This window comes from Oncorhynchus masou, chromosome 32, assembly GCF_036934945.1.
Source record: "Oncorhynchus masou masou isolate Uvic2021 chromosome 32, UVic_Omas_1.1, whole genome shotgun sequence".
Taxonomy (NCBI): Eukaryota; Metazoa; Chordata; class Actinopteri; order Salmoniformes; family Salmonidae; genus Oncorhynchus; species Oncorhynchus masou.
In genome coordinates, this window is record NC_088243.1 from 21,722,458 (window position 1) to 21,750,155 (window position 27,698).

At 44.2% G+C, this 27,698-nt stretch overlaps 1 protein-coding gene across 1 annotated transcript in view; it reads left to right on the forward strand.

Moving 5' to 3' along the window:
• The window catches only part of LOC135525705 (cysteine-rich motor neuron 1 protein-like), a 208,771-nt gene that overhangs the window by 156,397 nt on the left and 24,676 nt on the right, over window positions 1-27,698 (forward strand). The window contains exons 8-14 of the mRNA XM_064953494.1: window positions 8,728-8,856; window positions 11,344-11,500; window positions 19,107-19,228; window positions 21,348-21,560; window positions 21,779-21,994; window positions 26,360-26,581; window positions 26,905-27,093. Of these exons, the coding sequence (XP_064809566.1) occupies window positions 8,728-8,856; window positions 11,344-11,500; window positions 19,107-19,228; window positions 21,348-21,560; window positions 21,779-21,994; window positions 26,360-26,581; window positions 26,905-27,093 (1,248 nt within the window). The remainder of the gene's footprint in view (window positions 1-8,727; window positions 8,857-11,343; window positions 11,501-19,106; window positions 19,229-21,347; window positions 21,561-21,778; window positions 21,995-26,359; window positions 26,582-26,904; window positions 27,094-27,698) is intronic.

Consider the following 27,698-nt stretch of genomic DNA (forward strand, 5'->3'; position numbering starts at 1 on the left):
CTGGGTTTGGACCTGTGTGTACTTGGTCTGGGCCTCTGTGTGTACTTGGTCTGGGCCTCTGTGTGTACTTGGTCTGGGCCTCTGGGAAGACCAGGTAAACACAAGCCAGGTCCTGCCACTGTCACCCCTGACCTTGTCCCTCCCAGCCAGTAGACACACACACACACATCCCTGCCCTTGTTCCAGCGGCCCCAGGGGCACGGCCTTGTGCACTCTGCAGCTTAATTCAGCTCCTCCTCAGTCAGGCCAGCTCTTTATGCATTTTTATTTCATAATTATTATCTGTTAGGAGAGGTGGCTTCCTCCATGTGACACTCCCTTTATGTCAGGGTGGGTATTGTACCAGATGCGCTATGTGTAATTAAGCAAATGAAGGCTGTCATATTAGGATGAAGACTTCTGGAAGCCTCTGCGATACTTAATGCTGCATAACTTATAGTGGAATCCCACCTCAACAGGTGTGTGTGTGTCTGTGTTTTGTCACTGTTTGTGTGTATAGTCTTTTGCCATGCCTCTGCTACTATAGCCACTAGGCTGTTTTCAGCCCACCCACCAATATTTTGTTATTAGGGATACCTTGTTTTAGCACTAGTTTTTAGCTAGTTAATGAAATCAGAGCGAGTGCTCATTTATAAATCATAACATCAAAGTCCTGAAATAAATGAATGGAGGTGTTCGTCAGAGACAAATAACCTTGAAAGGAAAGCGGATGGGGAAAAAATGTTTTTATAATTTTGTTACTTTTATCTGCTGGTGCTTAATTAAATTTGCAACTCCAGAATAATTGGTACTGCGTTTTCAGAAAGACCTACTCTCCCTCCCTACCTGGCCATTTTGTAATTAAGTGACTCCAAATTGTCAGCAACAATTTTGTTTTGCCTATGTTTAATGAAATGTTTCTCTATATAGGCTGCTATCTATTTACTTTTAAATGGTTTCCAATAGATTGAGCATTGTTATTATTAGCATTATCAGTATGTTTTATTTCTACAACTGATGTTGTGCATCACTTCATTCATAGTCTCTGGTGATGGACTACCTAGCAAACCAAAATTGGTTCTGTGAACGTTCCCAGAACATTAGGTTGTCCCAAAAGTTCAAAAAAAAAAAATACTGTCCAGTTGTGCTGATAATACCATTTTTGTATAAAATATTCAACTGATGTTGCAAGAATGTTCCCAGAACACATTTTGTTATTACATTACCTAGAAACCTAATAAGAACCTTAGGGGAATGTTCTGTGGGGGTTGTTACAGATTTACATTTTAGTCATTTAGCAGAAGCTCTTATCCAGAGCGACTTACATCTTAAGGTGCATTCATCAAGGAAAACTCCACCCAAAAACAATAGTTTGGTATTTGATTCATTAGTAGTTAATTAATATAGTCCCAAAATGTTTTTCATGTCAGCAATCAGTTTTCAAGATATATAACTTGAAGAGGTAGGGTTTCAGATATTTTCGGAAGATTGGCAGGAACTCTGCAGTCCTAGCTTCAGGGGGAAGCTGGTTCCACCATTGGGGTGCCAGAGCAGAGAAGAGCTTGAACTGGGATGAGTCTAGGAGTGGGGTAACATGGGAAAACTTGGGAAGGTTGAACACCAGGCGGGTGTAGTTAATAAGTGTGAGTGGGACCAGTGGACTCAATTGACTGGGTGAATGAGGAGTGGATGTCATCAATCTTCTTCCTTCTGGATAAGTTGCAGGGTTTAGATGACACAAGCGAGTACCCGAGCCAACAGCGAGTTTCAGTAGTCCAGATGGGAGATGACAAGTGCCTGGATTAGGACCTTCACCGCTTCCTGTGTGAGGTAGGATTGTACTCTTAGGATGTTGTAGAGCATGAACCTGCAGGAGAAAGTCACAGGTTTGATGCAGAAAAGAACAGGGTCTTGTCCAGGATCACACCAAGGTTCTTTGCACTCTTGGAGGGGGACACCATGGAGAGAGGTTTTGGAGCGGGCAGGCCTTCCCCGGGAGGAAGAGTAGCTCCAGCTTATCAAGGTTGATCTTGATTTTTGGGGGGTATTTTATTATTTTATAGGGATCCCCATTAGCTGTTACAACATCCAAGCTGAGATATCTGCCAGACATGCAGAGATGTGTCGCCACCTGGGTGTCAGAAGGGGGGAAAGAGAAAGGTAGTTGAGTGTCACCCGCATAACAATGATAGGAGAGACCATGTGAGGATATAACAGACCCTAGTGACTTGGTGTAGAGAGAGAAGAGGAGAGGGCCTTGAACCGAGCGCTGGGGGACACCAGCAGGGAAAGTACATGGTGCAGACACAGATCCTCTCCATGTCACCTGGTAGAAGTGGCCTGCCAGGTAGGATGCAATCCAAGAGTGTGCAGAGCCTGAGACGCCCAGCCCTGAGAGGGTGGAAAGGAGGATCTGATGGTTCAGTGTCGAAGGCAGCGGAGAGATCTAGGAGGATAAGAAGAGGAGAGATAGTCAGCTTTGGCTGTGCGGAGAGCCTCCCTGACACAGAGAAGAGCAGTCTTGGTTGAGTGACCTGTCTTGAAGCCTGACTGATTAGGGTCAGGAAGATTGTTCTGAGAGATAGCGAGAGAATTGGTCAGACAGCACGCTCAAGTTCTTTTGGAAAATAATTGAAAAGGGATACAGGTCTGTAGTTTTTGACGTCAGAGGAGTTGAGGGTTTCTTGAGGAGGGGAGCGACTCGGGACACTTTGAAGTCAGATGGGACACAGCCAGTGGTCAGGGATGAGTTGATGAGGGAAGTGAGGAATGGGAGAAGATCTCCAGAGATGGTCTGGAGAAGAGAGGAGGGGATCAGGTCAAGTGGGCTGGTTGTCGGGAAGCTGAACCTCACCAGTGGCCGGACCTCACAGTATTTCATCTAGAGAGAGGGCAGAAAGGTAGTTAATAAGTGTGAGTGGGACCAGTGGACTCAATTGGCTGGGTGAATGAGGAGTGGATGTCATCAATCTTCTTTTCAAAGTGCTTGACAAAGACGTCCGCAGAGAGGAAGGAAGGAGGGGGTGGAAGATTAAGGAGGGAGGAGAAGGTGGAAAGAGTTTCCAAGGGTTAGAGGCAGAAGCTTGAAATGTAAAGTGATAGAAAGTGGCTTTAGCAGCGGATTCAGAGGAAGAAAAGGTGGAGAGGAGGTAGTGAAAGGATGAAAGGTCCCCCCGGAAGTTTGGTTTTCCTCCATTTTTGCTCAGCTGCCCGCAGCCCTCTTCTGTAAGCTCGCAATGAGTCACTCAGTCACGGAGCAGAAGGGGAGTGTCTAGCCAGCCGGGGGTAAAGGGGATGAGGAGAGTTGGGTCGAAGATGGCAAAATCAGGAGACTGGATGGAGAAGCATTTATCAGAAGGGACAGATGATAAAACAGAAGAGGAGAGAGTATTGGGAGAGAATCTACTCACTACTGTAAGTAGCTCTCGATAAGAGCGTCTGCTTACTTACTAAAATGTAAAAATGTAAACGAGAGAGAGAGTGAAGATTGCAATGGCACATGACAATCTGGGTATGCGCTGAGTGGCGAGGGTTGGAAGAGAGGGAGACTGGAATGTTCCCAGTTTGCTGGGTAGACTGTTCCGGTGCACATGTGATTTGGTTCTGGGTTCTGAGATGAAGAAGCAGCAGTTACTCACTCGTGTCTCCTCTGACCTTGACTGTCCTCCCCGTAACTCTTCCTGGCCACCTCCTCCCACCTCCCTTCTCCTTTCCTCCTCCCACCTCCCTTCTCCTGTCCCCACTCCCTTCTCCTGTCCTCCTGTCCCCACTCCCTTCTCCTGTCCTCCTCCCCACTCCCTTCTCCTGTCCTCCTCCCCACTCCCTCCTCCTCACCTAACTTCTCCTGTCCTCCTCCTGTCCTATTCCTAACCTTTTTCCCATGTCCTCCTCCCCACTCATTCTTTGACTTCCTGGTCTGGTCTCCTCTACAACCCTTGTACAACCCTCGTCATATTTATAATCACAGCACTGGTCCTGGCCCTGTGCTCAGCAGAGAGGAGATCCATACAGCAGAGTAGCAGCCAACCAGGCAGGGTGACAGGCATCAGGGAGGAACTTGTCAAAGCTGTCATAACTTAACCTTGTGCTGGTGTCCATGACTGTGAAATTTGGTGAGCTCGCAACCTTACGATATGATATTAAATGTTGTACAATCTTTAAATGGATTGAAATTCACTGAACTGAAATGTAGACACTTCATTTTAAGAGATACACTGAACAAAAATATAAACAAATCATGCAACAATTTCAACAATTTTACTGAGTTACAGTTCATTAAGGAAATCAGTCCATTGAAATCAATGAAATAGGCCCTCATCTATGGATTTCAACTAACTGGGCAGGGGAGGGCCAGGCCCAGCCAATCAGAATAGGTTTTTCCACCAAAAAAGGTCTTTATTTAAGACAGAAATCCTCAGTTTTATCAGCTGTCCGGGCGGCTGGTCTCAGATGATCCCGCAGATGAAGAAGCGGGATGTGGAGGTACTGGGCTGGTGTGGTTACACATGGTCTGTGGTTGTGAGGCCTGTTGAATGTACTGCCAAATTATCTAAAATGAAGTTGGAGTCTGCTTATGGTAGACCAATGAACATTAAATTTTCTGTGTCTGGTGGACATTCCTGCAGGCAGCATGCCAATGGATCGCTCCCTCAACTTGAGACATGCACCTGTGTAATGATCATGCTGTTTAATCAGCTTCTTGATATGCCACACCTGTCAGGTGGATGGATTTTCTTGGCAAAGAAGAAATGCCCACTGACAGAATGTAAACAAATTTCTGCACAAAATTTGAGAGAAATAAGTTTTTCTTGGTATGGAAAATTTCAGGGATCTTTTATTTAAGCTCATGAAACATCAAGATTTTTCTGTAATGAGACTGACATGAAGGATATACTGCTTTGTCAACAAGGCCCAAATCCCCACCGTCAGTGTGAAGAAAAGACAGAGAAAAAGGGGGAGGGGGTTGGGGTGCCTTGTAAGAATTCACCAATGAGTAGGTAAACCACCACTACCTTCTGTATTATTGGCCAATGTGAAATCATTGGAAAACAAACTGGACGATCTACGATTAAGAATATCCTACCAACAGGACATTAACTGTAATATCTTATGTTTCACCGAGTCTTGGCTGAAAGACGACACGCATAATATAGAGCTGGCTGGCTTCTCCGTGCATTGGCAGGACAGAGCAGCTATGTCTGGTAAGACGAGGGGCGGGGTGTGTGTCTATATGTCAATGACTGCTGTTGCGGGATGTCTAATATTAAAGAAGTCTCGAGGTATGCTCGCCTGAGGTACAATACCCCATGATAAGCTATAGACCGGTGCCTGGTGCCCCTGCACATTGACTATGTAAAGGTAGCCCCTGTATATAGAATTGCTATTGTTATTTTACTGCTGCTCTTTAATTATTTGTTACTTTTATTTCTTCTTTTTTTCTTAACTGCATTGTTGGTTAATTAAGAGCTTGTAAGTAAGCATTTCACTGTAAGGTGTTGTATTCAGCTTATGTGACAACTACAATTTGATTTGATTTAGACCGCAATATCTACCAAGAGTTCTCATTCATATTATTCGTAGCCATCTATTTACCACCATAAACTGATGCTGGCAATAAGAGCGCACTCAACGAGCTGTATTTGGCCATAAGCAAACAAGAAAATGCTCCTAGTGGCCAGGACTTTCATGCAGGCAAACTTAAATCCGTTTTACCTCATTTCTACCAGCATATCACATGTGCAACCAGGGGAGAAGAAAAAATCTAGACCTCCTTTACTCCACACACAGAGAAGCATACAAGGCTCGCCCTCACCCTCCATTTGGCAAATCTGACCATAATTGAATCCTCCTGATTCCTGCTTACAAGTAAAAACTAAAGCATTAAGTACCAGTGACTCGCTCAATACAGAAGTGGCCAGATAACATGGATGCTATGCTACAGGACTTATTTGCTAGCACAGACTGAAATATGTTCCGGGATTCATCCAATGGCATTGAGGAGTATACCACCTCAGTCAACGGCTTCATCAATAAGTGCATCGACGATATCGTCCCCACGGTGACCGTACATACATTTCTGTCAGGATTTGGCCAGGGTTGTTCCGGGTTTTGGTCACTAGATGCCCCCATTGTGCTTTTTGACCTTGTGTTTTTTCCCTTGTTCCCCATTATTATTTGCACCTGTGCCTCGTTTCCCCTGATTGTATTTAAACCCTTAGTTTCCCTCAGTTCTGTGCTCTGTGTTTGTATGTTAGCACCCAGCCCTAGTGTTCTGTGTATTCTTGTCGATTCCGGTGGATGCTCTTGTGGAATTTTGTTTTTGAGTATCTCTTGAGGCTTTTTTGTGCTATTCCTACCACCTTTTGGATTTGCCATTTTTTGTATTGAAGGACTTCTCCTTTTTACTTTATTAAATACACCGTCTTAAGTACTGCTGTGTCTGCCTCATCTTCTGGGTTCGGCTGACTATTCGTGGCTCAGTTGGTTAAGTGACTGTTTCTCACTCCGGAGACCCAGTTTCGTAACCGGGTCCTGACAATTTCCAACCAAAAGCCATGGATTACAGGCAATATCCACACCAAGCTAAAGGCTAGAGCTGCTGCTTTTAAGGGGCAGTACACTTATTCTGGACGCTTTTAAGAAATCCTGCTATGCCCTCAGATGAACCATCAAACAGGCAAAGCATCATACAGGACTAAGACTGAATCCTTCTACACCAGCGCTGATGCTCGTCGGATGTGGCAGGGCTTGAAAACTATAACGGACTACAAAGGGAAACCCAGCCGCCTAATGATGCGAGCCTGCCAGATGAGCTAAATGCCTTTTATGCTCGCTTCGTGTCAAGCAACACGGAAACATGCATGAGAGCACCAGCTGTACTGGACGACTGTGTGATCATGCTCTCCGTAGCCGATGTAAGCAAGACCTTTAAACAGGTCAACATTCACAAAGCCGCAGGGCCAGATGGATTACCAGTATGTGTACTCAAAGCATGCACAGACCAACTGGCATTTTCAACCTCTCCCTGACCGAGTCTGCAATACCTACTTGTTTCAAGCAGACCACCATAGTCTCTTGTGCCCAAGAAAGCGAAGGTAACCTGTCTAAATGATTACAGCCCCGTAGCACTCACGTCAGTAGCCATGAAGTGCTTTGAAAGGCTGGTCATGGCTCACATCAACACCATCATGTAGGAAACCCTAGACCCACTCCAATTTGCATACCGCCCCAACAGATGACGCAATCTCAATCGCACTCCACACGGCCCTTTCCCACCTGGACAAAAGGAACACCTATGTGAGAATACTGTTCATTGACTACAGCTCAGTGTTCAACACCATAGTGCCCACAAAGCTCATCACTAAGCTAAGGACCCTGGGACTAAACCCCTCACTCTGCAACTGGATCGAGGACTTCCTGACGGGCTGCCCCCAGATGGTGAGAGTAGGCAACAAACGTCTGACACGCTGATCTTCAACACTGGGGTCCCTCAGGGGTGCGTGCTTAGTCCCCTCCTGTACTCCCTGTTCACCCACGACTGCGTGGCCAAGCATGACTCCAACACCATCAAGTTGGCTGACATCACAACAGCATTAGGCCTGATCACCAACAATGATAAGACAGCATGTAAGAAGAAGGTCAGAGACCTGGCAGTGTGATGCCAGGACAACAACCTCTCCCTCAATGTGAGCAAGACAAAGGAGCTGATCGTGGACTATAGGAAAAGGAGGACCCAACAGGCCCCCATTAACAACGACGGGGCTGTAGTGGAACGGGTTGAGTTTCAAGTTCCTTAGTTCGTTGGTGATGTGGACACTATCATGGTCCAAACACACCAAGACAGTTATGAAGAGGGCACGACAACACCTTTTACCCCTCAGGAAACTGAAATCATTTGGCATGGGTCCCCAGATTCTTCAAAAGTTTTACAACTGCACCATTGAGAGCATCCTCACTGGTTGCATCACCACCTGGTATGGCAACTGCTCAGCATCAGTTATTGCTGAAAGAGATCTGATATGTTAGACTGTCACTGTAAATTTATGGAAGTGTTTATGGAACAGTATCTTTTAATCAATGAATTGGTGACAGTGTATTCGGAATGTATTCTGAACCCTTTACTTTGTCCACATTTTGCTATGTTACAGCGTTCTTCTAAAATGGATTAAAACATTTTTTTTTCCCTCATCAATCTACACACACAACCTCATAATGACAAAGGAAAAACGGGTTGTTTTTGCCATTGTATTAAAAATAAAAAATGAGGGGGAAAAACGATTTAAACCATTTTAGAATAAGGCTGTAACGTAACAAAATGTGTGAAAAGTCAAGGGGTCTGAATACTTTCTGAATACACTTTTACCAAATGTTTGATTAAAACACACTGTTTTGCAATTAAGGTCTACAGTAGCCTCAACAGGACTTTATATGTAATTTTTGGGGGTGAGGGGGAAATTGATCCGAAGGCCAGTTGCCCATCCCTGCATTAGATGGAGTCAAGTCACCAAGGGTAGGTTGGTCGTGCCGTTATAATGGACATTGATTATTGCTCTCTGATATTACCCACATTAATGCAAGGTATTGAGGGTTTGCAGAGAAATTGCTTTTGACTCTGACTCCTATGTGTATATTTGTGTTGAGGGTGTGTGTGCGTGCGTATTCATGTGCGTGTCATATGTGTGTGAGTGAAGTTCCTCATTTGTCAGTGACTCACCTCCAGAGTGGCTTGTGTGATTTGTGTTCCTACAGAGCCCACCTACATTACTATGGCACCCCCTGCCTGTCAGTCACTAGAGAACTGCTCCCTGTCAGAGAAGCACTGCTTATACGGCTTCCAACTGGACCTGAACGGCTGTCGCACCTGCCACTGCAAAACACGTTAGTACTGGGCCATATTCATTAGGGAACACAGTGGAATACATTTTAAAACGTTTTCCAATGTAAAACGAAAATGAGTGTTTCTTATTGGACAAGTCCAGGTAGTGACCTCCCTGGTCTGGTCTGACGTCTCAGTCAGTCAAGCATATTATGCAAAATATGTATATTCTTTTGTTCTGAACAGTTTGGGTTATATAGAGGAGAGAAATCGCCATGGGCCAATGACATTGAGACATTGTTCTCTGGTGTTTTCTCTCACTGTCCTGAATGTCTGACTCTCGATATGAATATACCTGTCTGGGCCGTTATCAGATGTGGACCAAAGGCACTCAGAGGGCACACTGAGACATCCTGAAAGGGCTTTTAAAAACATATGTTTTTGGTTTGTGTTCCTGCCTGTTAGAATATAATTTGCTGCGAAGGGCATTATCATAAGTTATGACTTATGAGTTTCAATAAAAATCATAATTTGGAGTGTATGCACCTCTAATCCATTGCCACAGGTCATAAAATAATAATTGGGCTTTTAGAACTATTAAATTGCATTGTAGTTTTGGCCATATATTGAGCAGAGGAGGCTGGTTGTCACGGTTTTCTGTAGGCAAAGGAGAGTCAGACCAAAATGCGGCGTGGCTATTGCGTTTAATGAAAACAAAGTAAACACGAATCAAATACAAAAACAATAAACGTAACACGAAAACCGAAACAGCCTAATACTGGTGCTAAGTAACACAGACAGAACAAGGACATAAGGACAATCACCCACAAAACCCAACACCAAACAGGCTACCTAAATATGGTTCCCAATCAGAGACAATGACTAACACCTGCCTCTGATTGAGAACCATATCAGGCCAAACACAGAAACAGACAAACTAGACACATAACATAGAATGCCCACTCAGATCACACCCTGGACAAACAAAACATAGAAACATACAAAGCAAACTATGGTGAGGGTGTGACAGTAGTGTACCCCCCCAAGGTGCGGACTCCGGCCGCAAAACCTGAACCTATTGGGGAGGGTCTGGGTGGGCATCTGTCCGCGGTGGCGGCTCTGGTGCTGGACGTGGCCCCCCCCCACTTCACCATAGTCTTAGTCCGCCACCTTGTCCGCTTCCTTGGCCTCCTAACTACGGCAACCCTACTACATGACCCCACTGGACAGAGGGGCAGCTGCTCGGGACAGAGGGGCAGCTGCTCGGGACAGAGGGGCAGCTGCTCGGGACAGAGGGGCAGCTGCTCGGGACAGAGGGGCAGCTGCTCGGGACAGAGGGGCAGCTGCTCGGCATTGGAGATCTTGAGCACCGAGCCTGCCCAACCTTACCCGGTTGAATGGTCCCGGTCGCCCTGCCAGTGCGGCGAGGTGGAATAGCCCGCACTGGGCTATGCAGGTGAACCGGGGACACCATGCGCAAGGCTGGTGCCATGTTAGCCGGCCCAAGGAGACGCACTGGAGACCAGATGCGTAGAGCCGGCTTCATGGCACTTGGCTCGATGCCCACTCTAGCCCGGCAGATACGCGGAGCTGGAATGTATCGCACCGGGCTATGCACCCGCACTGGAGACACCGTGCGCTTCACAGCATAACACGGTGCCTGCCCGGTCTCTCTCGCCCCCCGGTAACCACAGGAAGTTGATGCAGGTCTCCTACCTGGCTTCGCCATACTTCCTGTGAGCCCCCCCCAATACATTTTTGGGGCTGAATCTCGGGCTTCCATCCACGACGCCGTGCTGCCTCCTCATACCAGCGCCTCTCCGCCTTTTCCGCCTCCAGCTCTTCCTTGGGGCGGCGATATTCTCCAGGTTGTACCCAGGGTCCTTTACCTTCCAACTCATCCAAATAATGCAGCCTCTCCTGCTGCTGCCGCTGCTGCTTGTTACCAGGTCACTTGGTCCTGTTGTGGTGGGTGATTCTGTCACGGTTTTCTGTAGGCAAAGGAGAGACAGACCAAAATGCGGCGTGGCTACTGCGATCCATGTTTAATGAAAACAAAGTAAACACGAATCAAATGCAAAAACAATAAACGTAACACGGAAACAGAAACAGCCTAATACTGGTGCTAAGTGACACAGACAGAACAAGGACATAAGAACAATCACCCACAAAACCCAACACCAAACAGGCTACCTAAATATGGTTCCCAATCAGAGACAATGACTAACACCTGCCTCTGATTGAGATCCATATCAGGCCAAACATAGAAACAGTCAAACGAGACACACCATAGAATGCTCACTCAGATCACACCCTGACCAAACAAAACATGGAAACATACAATTCTATGGTCAGGGTGTGACACTGGTGGTAGGAACTATAGGATGACAGGCTCATTGTAATGGCTGGAATGGAATAAATGGAAACCACATTTTTGACTCTGTTCCAAAGATCCATTCCAGCCATTACAATGTGTCCTGCTACAACTCCTCCCACCCCACCAGCCTCCTCTGATAATGATGTCTGATTTGTCTATGTCCTTCCTATAGGAGAAGAGCTGTGCAGTGCCCTGATCTCGGTCTGTACCCTGAAGTGTCCCTTCGGCCTGCAGACAGATGCCCACGGCTGTGACGTGTGTCAGTGTCGCCCTAGGCCCAAGAAGTGCAAGGCTGTGGTCTGTGACAAGGCCTGCCCCTTTGGATTCATGTGAGAAAGCACTTCTCTCTCTCCCTTGCTCCCTCCTTCTCTCCCCTCCCTCCCTCACTCCCTCGCTCCATCCATCCATCCATCCATCCCTCGCTCTGTATATTGCTACCTCCCTATCTCCCCCTTCTCCCCCTCCCTTTTCCTCTGTCATTCTCTCCCTCCCTTTCCCCTTTCTTCCTTTCCTCCCTCCCTCTCCCAGTCTTACCGACACACTACCCACTCAGACACACTTAAAAACCAAAATGACGATTCCCAGCTCATGCAATTATCATTTACTTTAAACTCCAGCACTCCACGCTTTGAAATATGAAGCGATTTCAAATCTGCATCGTTTCAGAATAAATGAGCCCTACTTTCCCAGTCACTTTCAGACGTTAAAAAGCAGTAGAACTTCACAGAGACAGCTAGACAGATGGCCAATTGAAATTGAAATCGCGGCTCCTTCAAACCTATGTCACAAATTACCCCAGTTACCTGCTTTGCCTGTTATGCTTAAGTGAGTTTTGCTCGTAAACTGACAAAATGATCCCTTTTTCCTTCTCCATAACTCATTTTGGCTAAACAGGCGCTGCATGTAGAGTTGACAGTTTAATTAGCTCCACCCAGGTTACTGATTGTGTTTGCTGCTTGTGTTGCTGTTGCGCATTGTAAAGGATGGCCTCTGATAGTGAAACTGAAACTTTTAGCTTCCGGCCACTAGTACCATGCTTGTAAGCTCATTGCATCCCTCCCCGAATACTCTGATTGCCATTTACACAGAAATACTTCAGGAAAGCAATGTATTACAGCTTTCACTAGGGAATGTTGTCTGTTGGTTAACAAGATATGAACACAAGCCTGGCACAAACGCCAACAAAAACACAAATACACACAAACACACACAGATATAGATAGATCGCAATAATGGGTGATATGAAAAGTCATAGTCAGTCGATCAACAATATAATAATACGTTTAGAATTTTTTTTTATCTTTAATTTACAATCTGTAGAAACTATGAGAATAGAACGGTTAATAAATTTTGTGAAGCAACACCGCACAGTTGAATAATATATGGCAAATAGATTAAGTGTTAAGAGATAGATGGGAGGAGTTGAATGGAGCTGAAGGGTGGGACTAATAACAACAAGATAACAAATGTAACATACTGTGTCTGTAAAATGTATATAGGTTCAGAACTTTTGTGAAACAGCACAGTTCAAAATATATGGCAAATAGAAATCAAACTGGATGGACATCAGAAATAGATGGGAGAGGTTGAGGGTAGAGGAAGGACTAAAAACAAAACAAATATAACTATTGTCAAATAGACTGTGTCCGTCAAATGTATATAGTGTGTATAAGCTGGAAGTAGAAGCCTGAGTGTTGTTGTTCATTAGTTTACTCCAATTAGGGGAGGGGTGGTAGGGTTCAGTGGTGGAAAACGTACCCAATTGTCATACTTGAGTAAAAATAAACATAGAAAATGACAGCCAGTAAAATACAATTTGAGTAAAAGTATAAAAGTATTTGGTTTTAAATATACTTATGTATCAAAAGTAAAAGTTCAGTAATTGATCATTTCAAATTCCTTCCTTCCTTATTTATTTTTTTATTGACGGATCGCCAAGGGCCCACTCGGAAACACTCAGACATACAGTCATTTACAAACAACGAATTTGTTTTTAATGATTCCGCCAGATCAAAGGCATTAGCGATGACCAGGGATGTTCTCTTGAACAGTGTGTGAATTGGACAGTTTTCCTGTCAAAATGTAACGAGTACTTTTGGGTGTCAGGGACAATGTATGGAGTAGAAAGTATATTTATTTTCTTTAGGAATGTTGTCAAGTATATAATTAGTGAAGTACATAAACCCTTAAATATTTAAGTAGTACTTTAACCTTTTACGACTAGGGGGCGATATTTAAATTTTTGGATGAAAAGCGTTCCCGTTTTAAACAAGATATTTTGTCAGGAAAAGATGCTCGACTATGCATATAATTGACAGCTTTGGATAGAAAACACTCTGACGTTTCCAAAACTGCAAAGATATTGTCTGTGAGTGCAACAGAACTGATGTTACAGGCGAAACCCAGATAAAAATCCAATGAGGAAGTGACGCATTTTTTGAAAACCGCCTCATGCCAATGACTCCTTATATGGCTGTGAATGAGCTACGAATGAGTTTACGTTTTATACGTATTCCCCAAGGTGTCTACAGCATTGTGACGTCTTTTTACGCATTTCTGTTGAAGAATAGCCGTAAGGGACCACATTTAGCAAGTGGTCACATGATGTCTCCCGCAGGAAATCTTGCGTAAAATGAGGTAGCCATTTTTCTAATCACTTCTTATGAGAAACCAATTGCCTCAACGGATATATTATCGAATATATATGTTAAAAACACCTTGAGGATTGATTCTAAACAGCATCTGCCATGTTTCTGTCGATATTATGGAGCTAATTTGGAAAATGTTTGGCGTTGTAGTGATAGCATTTTCCGGTTGATTTCTCAGCCAAGCATGATGAATAAACGGGAGCTATTTTGCCTACAAAAATAATATTTTTGGAAAAAAGCAACATTTGCTATCAAACTGGGAGTCTCCTGAGTGAAAACATCCAAAGTTCTTCAAAGGTAAATAATTTAATTTGATTGCTTTTCTTATTTTCGTGAAAATGTTGCCTGCTGCCATCAGAGCCTAGCATAGCATTATGCCATGATAAACTTACACAAATGCTTGTCTAGCGTTGGCTGTAAATCATATTTTGAAAATCTGAGATGACAGTGTGATTAACAAAAGGCTAAGCTGTGTCTCAATATATTTAATTTGTGATTTTCATGAATAGGAACATTTTCTAGGGGTATTTATGTCCGCTGCGTTATGCTAATTCATTTGAGGCTATGATTACGCTCCCGGATCCGGGATTGCTAGTCGCAAGAAGTACTTAATTACTTTACACAACTGGTAGGGTTAGCAGTAGGGTTAGCAGATGTCATCGTGGCAAAGTGAGGCTACTTTGAAGAATCTCAAATCTAAAATATATTTGGATTTGTTTAACACTTTTTTGGTTACAACATGATTCCATATGTGTTATTTCATAGTGTTGATCTCTTCACTATTATTCTACAATGTAAAAAATAGTGACAATAAAGAGAAATCCTTGAATGAGCAGGTGTGTCCAAACTTTTGACTGGTACTGTATATATTTACAAAAAATATATATAAAATATATATATGGGGGATTGGAAATTATGCAGACAATTACTTTGATGGAAGCTACAATCTTTCTGCAATCTTAAAGCTGACCCCCCCACCCCCCGCCCTACAAAATAACAATAAATAAATACAAGCACACAGGTATAACGCCTAGGCTTGCTGTGCATAAACAAAAGCTTTCCTAGAGCAGTACAGTACTGTATAAGAATGGACAATTGCAGCACATGCCCAACTGGCATACCATCTTCTGATTAGTTTGAAATGAACCATAACCAAAACAATATGAAATGACTCAATCTCAGGTGATGAGCTTGTTAATAGATCATTTACCCCCACATCAGCACAACTTATTTATTACATTAACAAGAGTTGGAGAAGCAGATGATATCTGTCAGTGGTTCAGAATGATTTCACTCCCAGTCAACTCATGAGCTCATAGTACAACTTTCTTACACCATCATAACACAAAATATAAAGTTGTTTAATGCCATTGCTTTATAGACAAAAAAGTAGCGGGCTTCTGTAAAATAAATGTAAGAATTACAGATTCCCACTTTAATGGCTGCTTATCCAGTTCCTTGTAGTAATAGTAATACACATTCTCTTTCATAGAGCGGCTAGCAGCTTTTTCTATTGGACTCTGGGGAGGCCAGTCCTGCTGCACAATAATCCATCTGCCCTGTATTTTAACTGTGTTGTGGACCGACCAGCCGGCCGGCCTGCTAGAGATTATTATGTCAGAATAGTTATGGATATGACAGAGATTAAAACGCTCAGGCAGCAGGCAGTCTTCGTATCTTAACCTAAACTCTCACTCGTCAACTGTCTGTCACATAAAGCTGTTACTCTACTGGTCTGTCTGCATTGAACCGACGGTTCTCACTCTCTCTTTCTCTCCCTCTTTCTCTTCCCCTCTTTCTCTCTCCTTTCTCACAAATGAGTGTTCATGGGGTGAATGGTTGCATCTAAGATTCTAATTTTAGATCTCTATTATGCCCTATCAAAGATATACCTTACCCCTATGTTTTCGAGCAGCAAAGTGTATGGTTTGAATAATTCAACAGACCGCGTTCTTCTCTCCGTACAGACTCTATTGATGTTCCCCGCAACTGAAATGGCCTCTGATAGATCCTTATCACCAAACCAAATGAAGATTGCACATGGCTATTTTTTCTCTCTCCTATTGTTCATGAGATAAGAGAGTGAGGAAGAGAGGGAAGAGGGGAAGGTTGGAAGGAGGGAGGGAGGAAGTGGAGGATGGAGGGATAGAGGGGGAGAGAATGGAGGGATAGGATGAGAGGATGGAAAGATAGAGGGGAGGATAGAGGAGGGGAGGATAGAGGGATAGGATGGAAGGATAGAGGAGGGGAAGATGAAGGGATAGAGGAGAGGAAGGATAGAGGATGGAAGGATAGAGGAGGGATAGGATGGAAGGATAGAGGAGGGATAGGATGGAAGGATAGAGGAGGGATAGGATGGAAGGAGGGATAGGGTGGAAGGATGGAGGGATCGAGGAGGGATAGGATGGAAGGATAGAGGAGGGGAGGATGAAGGGATAGAGGCAGAACTGGATGGGATAGGGATGTGAATTTTAACTTAGGAAAGGGAAGGTGCCCAGCGCGGTCTAGTCAGAGCAGCAAGCCATGGAGCGAAGCGTATGTTTGATATGTCCCTATGGTCAGTCATTTGTGCCATCTGTTGGTGCACACACACCTGTCCATGCAAACTCTCTCTCTGTCTCTCTGTCTCTCTGTCTCTCTGTCTCTCTGTCTCTCTGTCTCTCTCATCTCTGTCCTTGTTTTAACTGATGATGCCGGTGCTGCTTGTCCTGGGCACCTGGCTGGAATGTATCCACTGCCTGTCTCTGCTATACAAAGATTTGTTTGGCAGTTTGCTATGTGTTTTACCTTTCTGTGCAATGACAAAAACCATGTCAACCTAATGAAACAGATGCTACGGCAAGCAAACACACTGTTTGTAACTAAAGCATGTCACACAAACAAACACAATGGCAAACTAAAATCTCATGGACATCATCTGTAATCAGTGCTATTGTGTTATGGAACAAGGTGAGAGATGAAACTATCATAGCCTAATATTCTGACTTTCACTATAGACTCACTGTTGCGCTTCTGTAGCTTGCATCATTTTATTTTTGCACAATTTTTGTCATTACAATTTTCAATGACACTGTATTGTGGCCTGTTTATTGAATTGCAATAGTTGTGATTTGGTATCTTTTTTTCCGAAGGCTGAAGTACAATGATGAGAGTTTGTGGTCGTGCATGCTGATTCATTTGGTTTTGGCATTAAACATTTTGTTTGCAGCTCCACACTAATTGCTCTTCTATTCATGCATTTGTTGTTTAAAAGTATAACTACAAAGTGATCACTAATGAGTATGATTAATACTAAAGTTAAGCTAAAGGCATGTAAATGCTTTGTCCTCGTAGACTAATTGTAGAGGGGTCCTTCATGTATTCCCATCAGAGATTGTTACAGGCAAACTAAATGGCGTTCAAGAGCACAATGTTTAAACTGTGTTGTGGTTCATGCCAACCTGTTAATTCTCCCAGGGGAGGTTTGAAATTTGATATTGCACAGTATGTTCCATGATGAAATGCATTATGGGTAAGAGGTATTCTTCTACCCCTAATTTCCTGTTTTGGCCACACAGTGGAAGGTCCGGTTATACTGTAGGCCTACTTGCCGCAGATCATGAAAATTACTATCAGGCATTATTGAGGCCTGGGTTAGATCAGTGCAGTGTTAGATCAGTGTTAGATCTTTAATTTAAAGACCCTTGCGCCTTTCGGTCTCAACGTAGACTTGGATCTGAAGCCATTCTTGTGATTATTGTGACTTTGCCATTGTAATTGTTTGTAAACTTGTGTAGTCAAATTAATCTATGATTGTATGCTATCCATTTGTTGTTTGTATGCTGTTCTTTGTATGACATTTTAATATTTGATTATTAACCAATGATATTAGGCCACTCTTGGCCATGATTACAGACACCTGTGTCTTTTGACACTATATAAACGAGTCATCCCGCAGTGTTTGTGATTATACCCTGATGAAGACAGCTTAGCTGTCGAAACGTTGGTAATAACATTTTTGCATCTGAGCTCCTAGAGTGGGCGGCTCTCTTTTATTTTCAAGTTTTCTACTCCGCTAGTCTTAATAGGTGTGTGTTTCTTTTTCTTCTAGTTAGATCAGTGCAGTGACATATGTTGCTCTTTGTCCTGTTTATTAAGCACCTTTGTCACCTATTTATTCTCTACTTTGTTAAAAATAAAGGCCAAATCTGTGGCAGAAAAACAATATTATTTCTGCCTCCTCACTGCACCCACCGCTATGGACAGTTTGGCCACCCTCACGGCTTTGAACCATAAGCAGTGATGCTTCGCCTAGCCACATTAGCTTCGTCCAGAGTGGCTTGTCATGTGGTTGCTAGCAAGTCGACAGCATGCTAGGTATCAACAGCCAAACCAGTAGGGGCTGGAAGCTATAGTGAGCTACGATTGGTAAATATTAAGCTATGATATTGCTGATTATTTGCATAAAGTTAAAATTTCCCCAGTTTATAGTTGTCAGCGATTGGGTGCAGAGTGAAAGCGGAGTCAGGCGCAGGACACAGGTATAGAGTAATCCAACTGAGTTTACTCAAAGAATAAAGCAAAATTCCAAATAGGAACATACAACACAACTCTAACACAACCACTAACGACATGAACAATCACAGACAGAACAGAAATGTATGTCAGATTGTTAAATAGGGAATGTAATGAGGGAATGTAAAACAGGTGTGTGTGTAATCAGACAAAACAAAACTAAACAGAAAAATGGATCGGTAGTCACTAGAAAGCCAGTGACATCGACCGCTGAACACCACCCGAACAAGGAGCAGGGCCGACTTCGGTGGAAGTCGTGACAATAGTACCAGTCAAAAGTTTGGACACACTTACTCATTCTAGGATTTTTCTTTATTTTACTATTTTCTACATTGTATAATACTAACTAGTAAAGACATCAAAACTATGAATTAACATATATGGAGTCATGTAGTAGTTAATGTCTTCACTATTATTCTACAATGTAGAAAGATGTAAAAAATAAAGAGAAATCCTTGAATGAGTAGGTGTGTCCTGTTCATGCTCCCAAGCCATGTTCGCGTCGCTGAAACGCTTGACTGCCCACTTCGCTTCTCCTCGCTTTTCTTCTATTCTTCTATCGTTTCGTCGCCCGACATCATCCCTAATGGACATGGGCTATCCATTTTAGATACTTTGGCGTAAACTGTATAAATTAGGGCCTATATTTTCTAAACTTATGAAGACCTGATCTTAACCTCTCTCTCTTTCTCTCTCACCCTCTGTGTCTCTCTCTCCCTCTCTACCCCATCAGAAAGAACAAGCATGGTTGTGATATCTGCCGCTGTAAGAAGTGTCCAGAGTTACCTTGTGACAAAGCCTGTCCAATGGGCTTCCAGCAGGACAAGTTGGGCTGTCTGAAGTGCCAGTGCAGAGGTGAGTGCCATCTATTGATAACCTTTGATGCCTTTGCATTCATAATTTAGACGGCTGATGATACTTTTTTCTCAAACTCTCTCCTCGCTTTCACTGTCAGACTTGGAGAACCACTAATGTTTTAACTATTGTTCTATCAATGTTTTACTGTTTCTAACTATTACACCAATAGAGGGTTGTCTGGTTAGTCTCTTGCTGCCAGACTTGTTCTGAAGAAACCTGGAATGGCTATAAATCATTTCGATTTGCTTATTAAGCAACCCAGATGGCACGATTTTCTTGTTTTTTTAATTTACGGATAGCCAGGGGCACACTTCGACAGTCAGACATAATTTACAAACGAAGCATTTGTGTTTAGTGTCAGAAGGGATGACCAGGGATGTTCTCTTGATAAGTGTGTGAATTGAACAATTTTCCTGTTCTGCTAAGCATTCAAAATGTAACTGGTACTTTTGGGTGTCAGGAAAAATGTATGGAGTAAAAAGTACATTATTTTCTTTAGGAATGTAGTGGAGTAAAAGTAAAAGTTGTTGAGAATATAAAAAGTAAAGTACAGATAGCCTAAAACTAACGGCATTCTTCGTTTGTTGGAAGAGAGTCGGACCGAAATGCAGCGTGGTGGTTACTCATGTCTTTAATGAATGAATCGCGGTACATGAAATAACTGATACAAAATACAAAAACAACAAAACGGAACGTGAAACCTAATTACAGCCTATCTGGTGAAACTACACAGAGACAGGAACAATCACCGACGAAATACACAGTGAAACCCAGGCTACGTAAATACGGTTCCCCATCAGAGACAACAAGAATCACCTGACTCTGATTGAGAACCGCCTCAGGCAGCCAAACCTAAACTAAACACACCCCTAATCAACCACAATCCCAATCCCTACAAAAAAAACAATACGACAACACAATAACATAAACCCATGTCACACCCTGGCCTGACCAACTAATTAACTATAACACAAAATACTAAGACCAAGGCGTGACAAAAACACTACTTATGGAGTACTTTAAAGTATTTTTACTTAATTACTTTACGCCTCTGACTAAAAGGCACCCTAACGAAAATGTACGCTTCCAGTATAAATGTATATAATTTATTATACAAGAGACAAAATGTACAAATTCTACAGCACCATATTGACTCAATAATCCATGTTTTCTGGGAATGTGATGAAGTCCCAAATTTATTGGCAGAGCTAGAAAGTTGTCCATCAGAAGTTTTACAATGTAAACTAACTTTTAATCCATCTGTCTGCATATTTCAAGACATGGCATATGGGGGTGTAGTGAGATACCCAACAGGCTGGACTATTCTCTTCTCATCACTTATCTTGAAAAAACGTATACTAAAAACTTGGAAATCAATCAATCTGCCATCGTTAACAGAATGGAAAATCGAATGATTTATAATTTAAATATTGGAATAGCATGGGCGACAGAAACAAATTGGTACAATTTGAGGCCAACAGTAATGTGGCCAACAGTAATGCAGGCACTAGGGATGGGGGTGTGGGCATGTGGGTCTGGGCACATGAGATGTAGTCGTTGTTTGTGTGTCTAAGTTGTTGTTCGTATGTATATATTTGTATCTGGTGTGAAAAATGCAAATAAATAAAATAAAGGCACCCTATTCTGTGTATAGTGTACTACTTTTGTAGTAGTGTATTATATAAGGAATTAGGGTGCCATTTGGTGTTTTTGACCCCACCTGTTGTTGCATCCAGAGGGCAGGCTGGGGTCATCTTCTCCACACAGATCTATTATTGATGCTCCTCTTGTGTTCTACTGTGATTCACACTAAATAATTAAATCGTTGTGAAAAATGTATGAATGAGCACTGAAAACTCCTCTTTTAATGAGGAAAAACTTTTTAATCTGTCTCCCTTTTGAATTTGTGAAATTTGGCATCCACCCAGAATAGCTCAGTCTCAGACAGGAGTTTAATCAAGGTGGGGTTTTTTCTCTCCCTGGTATTAATCTGGTCGTGGTTGGACCATGCTCAGAAAAGCCAGTCAGTGATTGGTCCGCCAAACACTGTTCTTTATGGGTTATGCTGGTAGTTGTATCTCTAAAACCTTTCCTCTCTCCTCTGTCCCTCTTCCAGAGCAGAGCTCCTCGTCAGTGGCCCCGTTAGTGAAGAAGGGTTCCTGTCTGTCCATGGATGGAAGACGGCACGAGAACGAAGAGAACTGGCATGATGGCTGCCGGGATTGCTACTGCCACAGCGGCAGGGAAATGTGTGCCCTCATCTCATGCCCTGTGCCATCCTGCGACAGCCCTGCCATACGGTCCGGACAGTGCTGTCCATCCTGCCCAGGTAGAAAACCTTAAACAAACAAATGAAATATGGGAAAAAAACGGTGCACTGGTAGTAGGCTATTCTTAGATAATTTCAGGTTTACACACCATTTTCCCACCCTCCTCATTGTTTCATATAATAGATAATGTTGATAATGCATTAACACTAATGAAAAAGCTGTTTCCAATATGTTTCACCCTTGAACCTGTGCTCTCTCTTCCTTCCTCCTCCCTCAGAGGAGCCCAGCTCCCACAAACCAGACCTGGGGGATTCGTCAGTGTGTCTGGCCCCGGGGGGAGAATACTTTGTGGAGGGGGAGACGTGGAACATCGACGCCTGCACCCAGTGCACCTGTCACAGTGGGCGTGTCCTGTGTGAGACAGAGGTGTGCCCGCCCCTGCTCTGCCAGAGCCCAATCAGAACGCAAGACTCATGCTGCCCCCACTGCCCAGGTGAGTTTGAGCAGCCATTTGGTTTTTGAGTTAGCTTTGAAACACTATTGGTCTTTAAGTCTCTATATATTTGAGTCTGTCTGGCAGGAATAGTCTGTATCATGTTTTACTTTATAATAGAGAGGGTTGGCCTCATTATTAAATGCAGCATAAGCCCTAAGCTGTATATAAAGGTAGAGGTGAAGGGGATAGGGTCTCAAAGTTGTCTTGACTGAGCTGAGGTAATTAATTATTGCTGCTCAGACCTGGCATTGAGAGAGATGCTATTTTAACGTTTTCAATTTGTCTTGGCACATCTAGCCACTGGGATTTTTGCCCATTCTTCAAGGCAAAACTATTCCAGCTCCTTCAAGTTGGATGGGTTCCGCTGGTGTGCGGAAATCTTTAAGTCATACCACAGATTCTCAATTAGATTTAGGTATGGGCTTTGACTAGGCTATTCCAAGACATTTAAATGTTTCCCCTTAAACCACTTGAGTGTTGCTTTAGCAGTATGCTAAGGGTCATTGTCCTGCGGGAAGGTAAACCTCCATCCCAGTCTCAAATCTCGTGAAGACTGAAACAGGTTTCACTCAAGAATTTCCCTGTATTTAGCGTCATCCATCATTCCTTCAATTCTGACCAGTTTTCCAGTCTCTGCCGATGAAAAAAATCCCCACAGCTTGATGCTGGCACCACCATGCTTCACTTTGATGGTGTTCTTGGGGTGATGAGAGGTGTTGGGTTTGCGCCGGACAAAGCGTTTTCCTTGATGGCCAAAAAGCTGCATTTTAGTCTCATCTGACCAGAGTACCTTGTTCCATATGTTTGGGGAGTCTCCCACATGCATTTTGGCGAACACCAAATGTGTTTGCAAATTTTTTTCATTAAGCAATGGCTTTTTTCTGGCCACTCTTCCGTAAAGCCCAACTCTGGGGAGTGTACGGCTTAAAGTGGTCCTATGGACAGATGCTCCAATCTCCACTGTGGATCTTTGCAGCTCCTTCAGGGTTATCTTTGGTCTCTTTGTTGCCTCTCTGATTAATGGCCTCCTTGCCTGGTCCGTGAGTTTTGGTGGGCGGCCCTCTCTTGGCAGGTTTGTTGTGGTGCCAAATTCTTTCCATTTTTTAATAATGGATTTAATGGTGTTCCGTGGAATGTTCAAAGTTTTGGATATTTTTTTTATAACCCAACCCTGATCTATACTTCTCCACAACTTTGTCCCTGACCTGTTTGGAGAGCTCCTTTGTCTTCATGTTGCCGCTTGCTTGGTGGTGCCCCTTGCTTAGTGGTGTTGCAGACTCTGGGGCTTTTCAGAACAGGTGTATATATACACTGAGATCATGTGACAGATCATGTGACACTTAGATTGCACACAGGTGGACTTTATTTAACTCATTATGTGAAGATAATTCATTGCACCAGATCTTTTTTATGGGCTTCATAGCAAAGGGGGTGAATACATATGCACGCACCACTTGTAACAGTCTTCTTCGTCTGATGAGGAGTAGGACAGATCGGAGCAATACGCATTTTAATGAAATATAACTGAACACTGAATACAAAATAACCAAAGTGAAACAATGAAAGTCCCGTATGGTGCAAACACTGAAACGGAAAACAACTACCCACAACCCATAGTGGGAAAACAGGCTGCCTAAGTATGGTTCTCAATCAGAGACAATGATGGACATGTGTCTTTGATTGGGAACCATACCAGGCCAAACACATATAACTATAACACACAGAACAAACATAGAATGCCCACCCCAACTCACGCCCTGACCAAACTATAATTGAGACATTGTCCGGCCGCAAAACCTAAACCCATAGGGGAGGGTCTGCGTGGGTATCTGTCCGCGGTGGCGGCCCTGGCGCGGGACGTGGACCCCACTCCACCTTAGTCTTGGCCCACTTAGGTGACGCCTTTGGAGCGGCAACCCTCGCCGCCGACCCCAGACTGCCCCCCTTGCAGCGGGCCCCGAATAGATGGGAGATTCTGATAGGGCCGGACAGGCGGGAGACTCTGGCGGGGCCGGACAGGCGGGAGACTCTGGCGGGGCCGGACAGGCGGGAGACTCTGGCGGGGCCGGACAGGCGGGAGACTCTGGCGGGGCCGGACAGGCGGGAGACTCTGGCGGGGCCGGACAGGCGGGAGACTCTGGCGGGGCCGGACAGGCGGGAGACTCTGGCGGCGCCGGACAGGCGGGAGACTCTGGCGGCGCCGGAGAGAAGGGCGACTCTGGCGGCACCGGACAGGCGGGAGAACCTGGAGGGAGGAGAAGGAGAGACAGCCTGGTGCGTGGGGCTGCCACCAGGCTGGGGAGACCTACAGGAGGCCTGGTGTGTGGAGGAGACACCGGATAGACCGGGCTGTGGGGGAGCACTGGAGCTCTGGTGCGCAGCCTTGGCACCACTCCTCCAGGCTGGATGACCACTTTAGCACGGACCCTCCAGAGTGCAGGCACAGGTTGAACCGGGCTGTGGGTGAGCACTGGAGATCTGGTGCATACCACTCGCACCTCTCCCTTAGGCTCAATGCCCAAATTCACCCGGCATGGGCGGAGCGCAGGCATAGGGCGAACTGCACTGTCCAAGCGCCCCGGAGACACAGCACGCAGAGCCGGTGCAGGATACCCTGGGCCGAAACGGCGTACCTGAGACCAAACATGCTGAGCTGGCACAACACACCCTGGATGGATGCCCACTCTTGCATGGAACTTGCGGGGGGCTGGGCTATAGTGCTCCGGGCTATGAGCGCATACTGGCGACACTGTGCGCTTTACCGCATAACACAGTGCCTGACCAGTACTACGATTCGGGGAGTTGGCTCAGGTCTATCGCCTAACTCCGCCAATCTCCCCGTGTGCCCCCCAAAATAACTTTTTGGGGGCTGCCTCTCGTGCCTGTTGAGCTGCCTTACCTCATATCAGAGACAATGATGGACAGCTGCCTTTGATTGGGAACCATACCAGGCCAAACACACATAACTATAACACACAGAACAAACATAGAATGCCCACCCCAACTCACTCCCTGACCAAACTAAAATAAAGACATAAAAAAGGAACTAAGGTCAGGACGTGACACCACTTCACTTCACCAATTTGGACTATTTTGTGTTTGTCCATTACATGAAATCCAAATCATTTAAAGTGCAGGTTGTAATGCCACAAAATTGGAAAAATGCCATGGGGGATGAATACTTTTGTAAGGCACTGTATTTCCACTACAACAACACAGCAGCACAACAATAGTATGTCTGGCCAAACAGACTAGAGAGTGATGGCCAAATGTTTATGACAGAGAGGTGTAGACAGAGAGGTGAAGACAGACAGAGAGAGATAGATATGTAGAGAGAAAATGAGAGAGAGAGAGACAGATGTAGAGAGAGACAGAGAGGTACAGAGAGAGAGAGGTACAGGGACAGAGAGATACAGAGACAGAGAGAGACACAGCGATGAGGACGAGAGAGTGGGGGGAAATAGTTTGACGGTAAACAGCTGGAGAAAAAAAAACACAGATCGGAGCCCAGAATCAAACTCCGTAGAGAGAGTAAAAAAAGAATAATGCATAAGTTATGGAGCTCTAGAGATGAATAGTGCATGAGAACTTAGACATGGCTAACCAAGACAAACGTGAAACAGGCAGCAGTGCTTTGGGCCTCTGTCACTGTAAAACACAGTGTAAGAGGACAGAGATACCTGGCAGGCCACCAACTCAACTCTCACATGGATATCTGGTGTGTTTCCATCTCTTAAGCTGTTTGTTTGAGATGTTTTAGTCGAATAAACCAAAGATGCAAAAATTAACATGCTACCGTTTGAATGTCATCAATATTTTAAGCCCTGTATTATGGGCTTTATTAGCTGCTCTGAGAGCTACAGTCAGGCTTAAAGAACGCATCTTTAAAAATAGGGCTGGGAATTGCCAGTGATCTTACAATATGATATTATTATGATACTTACGTGCCGATACGATATGTATTACCATTCAATACCGTGTTTTTATTGTGATTCGATGTACCAAACATATTGCTCACCATATGTCTGCTGCAAAGGGACAATAGAGAGCCATGAGAAAACCAGTTTTGATCAGTCATGGAAATAAAAGTGCTGAAAACAAATTTGTTCCCTATTTAAAAAGAAGATGAAGAACAACCTATGAAGGAAAAATACTGGAGTTTTGGTACAACCAACTACCACAAAAAAATTCTTGCGATACTGTCAAAATGATACGATATTGTTAAAAATAATATCCCTATATGTAACTTTCGTTTTATTTTCCCCCATCACTATTTAAAAGCATACCCGACCGAGTGAAGAAATGTATTCAGTGCTGTCAGTTGATCCTGTGTGTGTGTGTTTGTCCCTCTCTCCTCTATAGACGAGCCCATCACCCCCCATTCTCCCAGTAATGACAGCTTACCCAGCTACTGCAGGAACAAGGAAGGGGACATCTTCCTGGCAGCAGAGTCCTGGAAGCCCAACACCTGCTCCAGCTGTGTGTGTCTGGATGGTCAGATCAGCTGCTTCTCAGAGTCCTGCCCGCCCGTTGGTTGTGCCAGGCCCGTGCTGCGCAAAGGACAGTGCTGCCCCTACTGCCTCGGTATGCTGCATACACACAGATCATTGGACCTACCTGTACTATAGACAATGTGGGGAGGTAACCAGAGACGTGTTCACATGATACATGGGTTGAGGCTTATCATTACCTAAGCCTTAACTCTAACCTGACAAGGTGGTGTGTTCTTACCAATGTTTGAAACCACAAACATGGTTGTTAAATGTGTGAAATTGTATTGTATTCATCCCTATTGGTGAGATGGTCTTGCCTATATGTTTGTGTGTATTTACTGAATGAGTATCCTCCATATTTGTTCCTGCCTTGGAGGTGTATCCTATTTGATCTTCTCCTATGTCTCCTGGCAGATGCCACACCGAGAGCCGTGTGCCACTTCAATGGGAAGACGTATGCAGACGAGGAGCGCTGGGACATAGACAGCTGTACACACTGCTACTGCCTTCAGGGACAGACCCTCTGCTCTACTGTCAGCTGCCCCATCCTGCCATGCCACCAACCCACCATAGTGGAGGGCAGCTGCTGCCCTATGTGTTCAGGTGTGTGTGTTGGCATGCATTGCCTCTAATGACTTCCTTCCCCCTCAAACACACACCCTTGCAAAATATGCTTTTCCTGGTCATCAATATTGCTGCTATGTATTCATTTCACTATTTTTAAATAAGGACTATAGAAGAGTGCAGGACTTCTATAAGGACTATAGAAGAGTGCTCCTATTGTTGGTATGTATAGGTCATTATCAGTAAAACATCACAATATGGTGCAGAGCATTCGATTTGGCTGCCAAGATCTGCAAACAATTGACAACTACGTGCCGTTTAAAGGATTGTTAAATAAATGTTAACTATTTGGTTTTAACTTCTTGAAACTCCCCATCCCGGATCCGGGATCGTGACTAAAGCCTCAGGCTCATTAGCATAACGCAACGGTAACATTTTCTGAAAATCGCAAATAAAATGAAAATAATGCATATCTCTTCATTGATATATCGTTCGTGGAAGCCTGCATTCTTCTCTGAATTCTGTGGAAAAATACTTGCAGCTGACTTTTGCGCACCAATTTCGGCGCAGGACACCGGGCGGACACCTGGTAAATGTGGTCTCTTATGGTCAATCTTCCAATGATATGCCTACAAATACGTCAC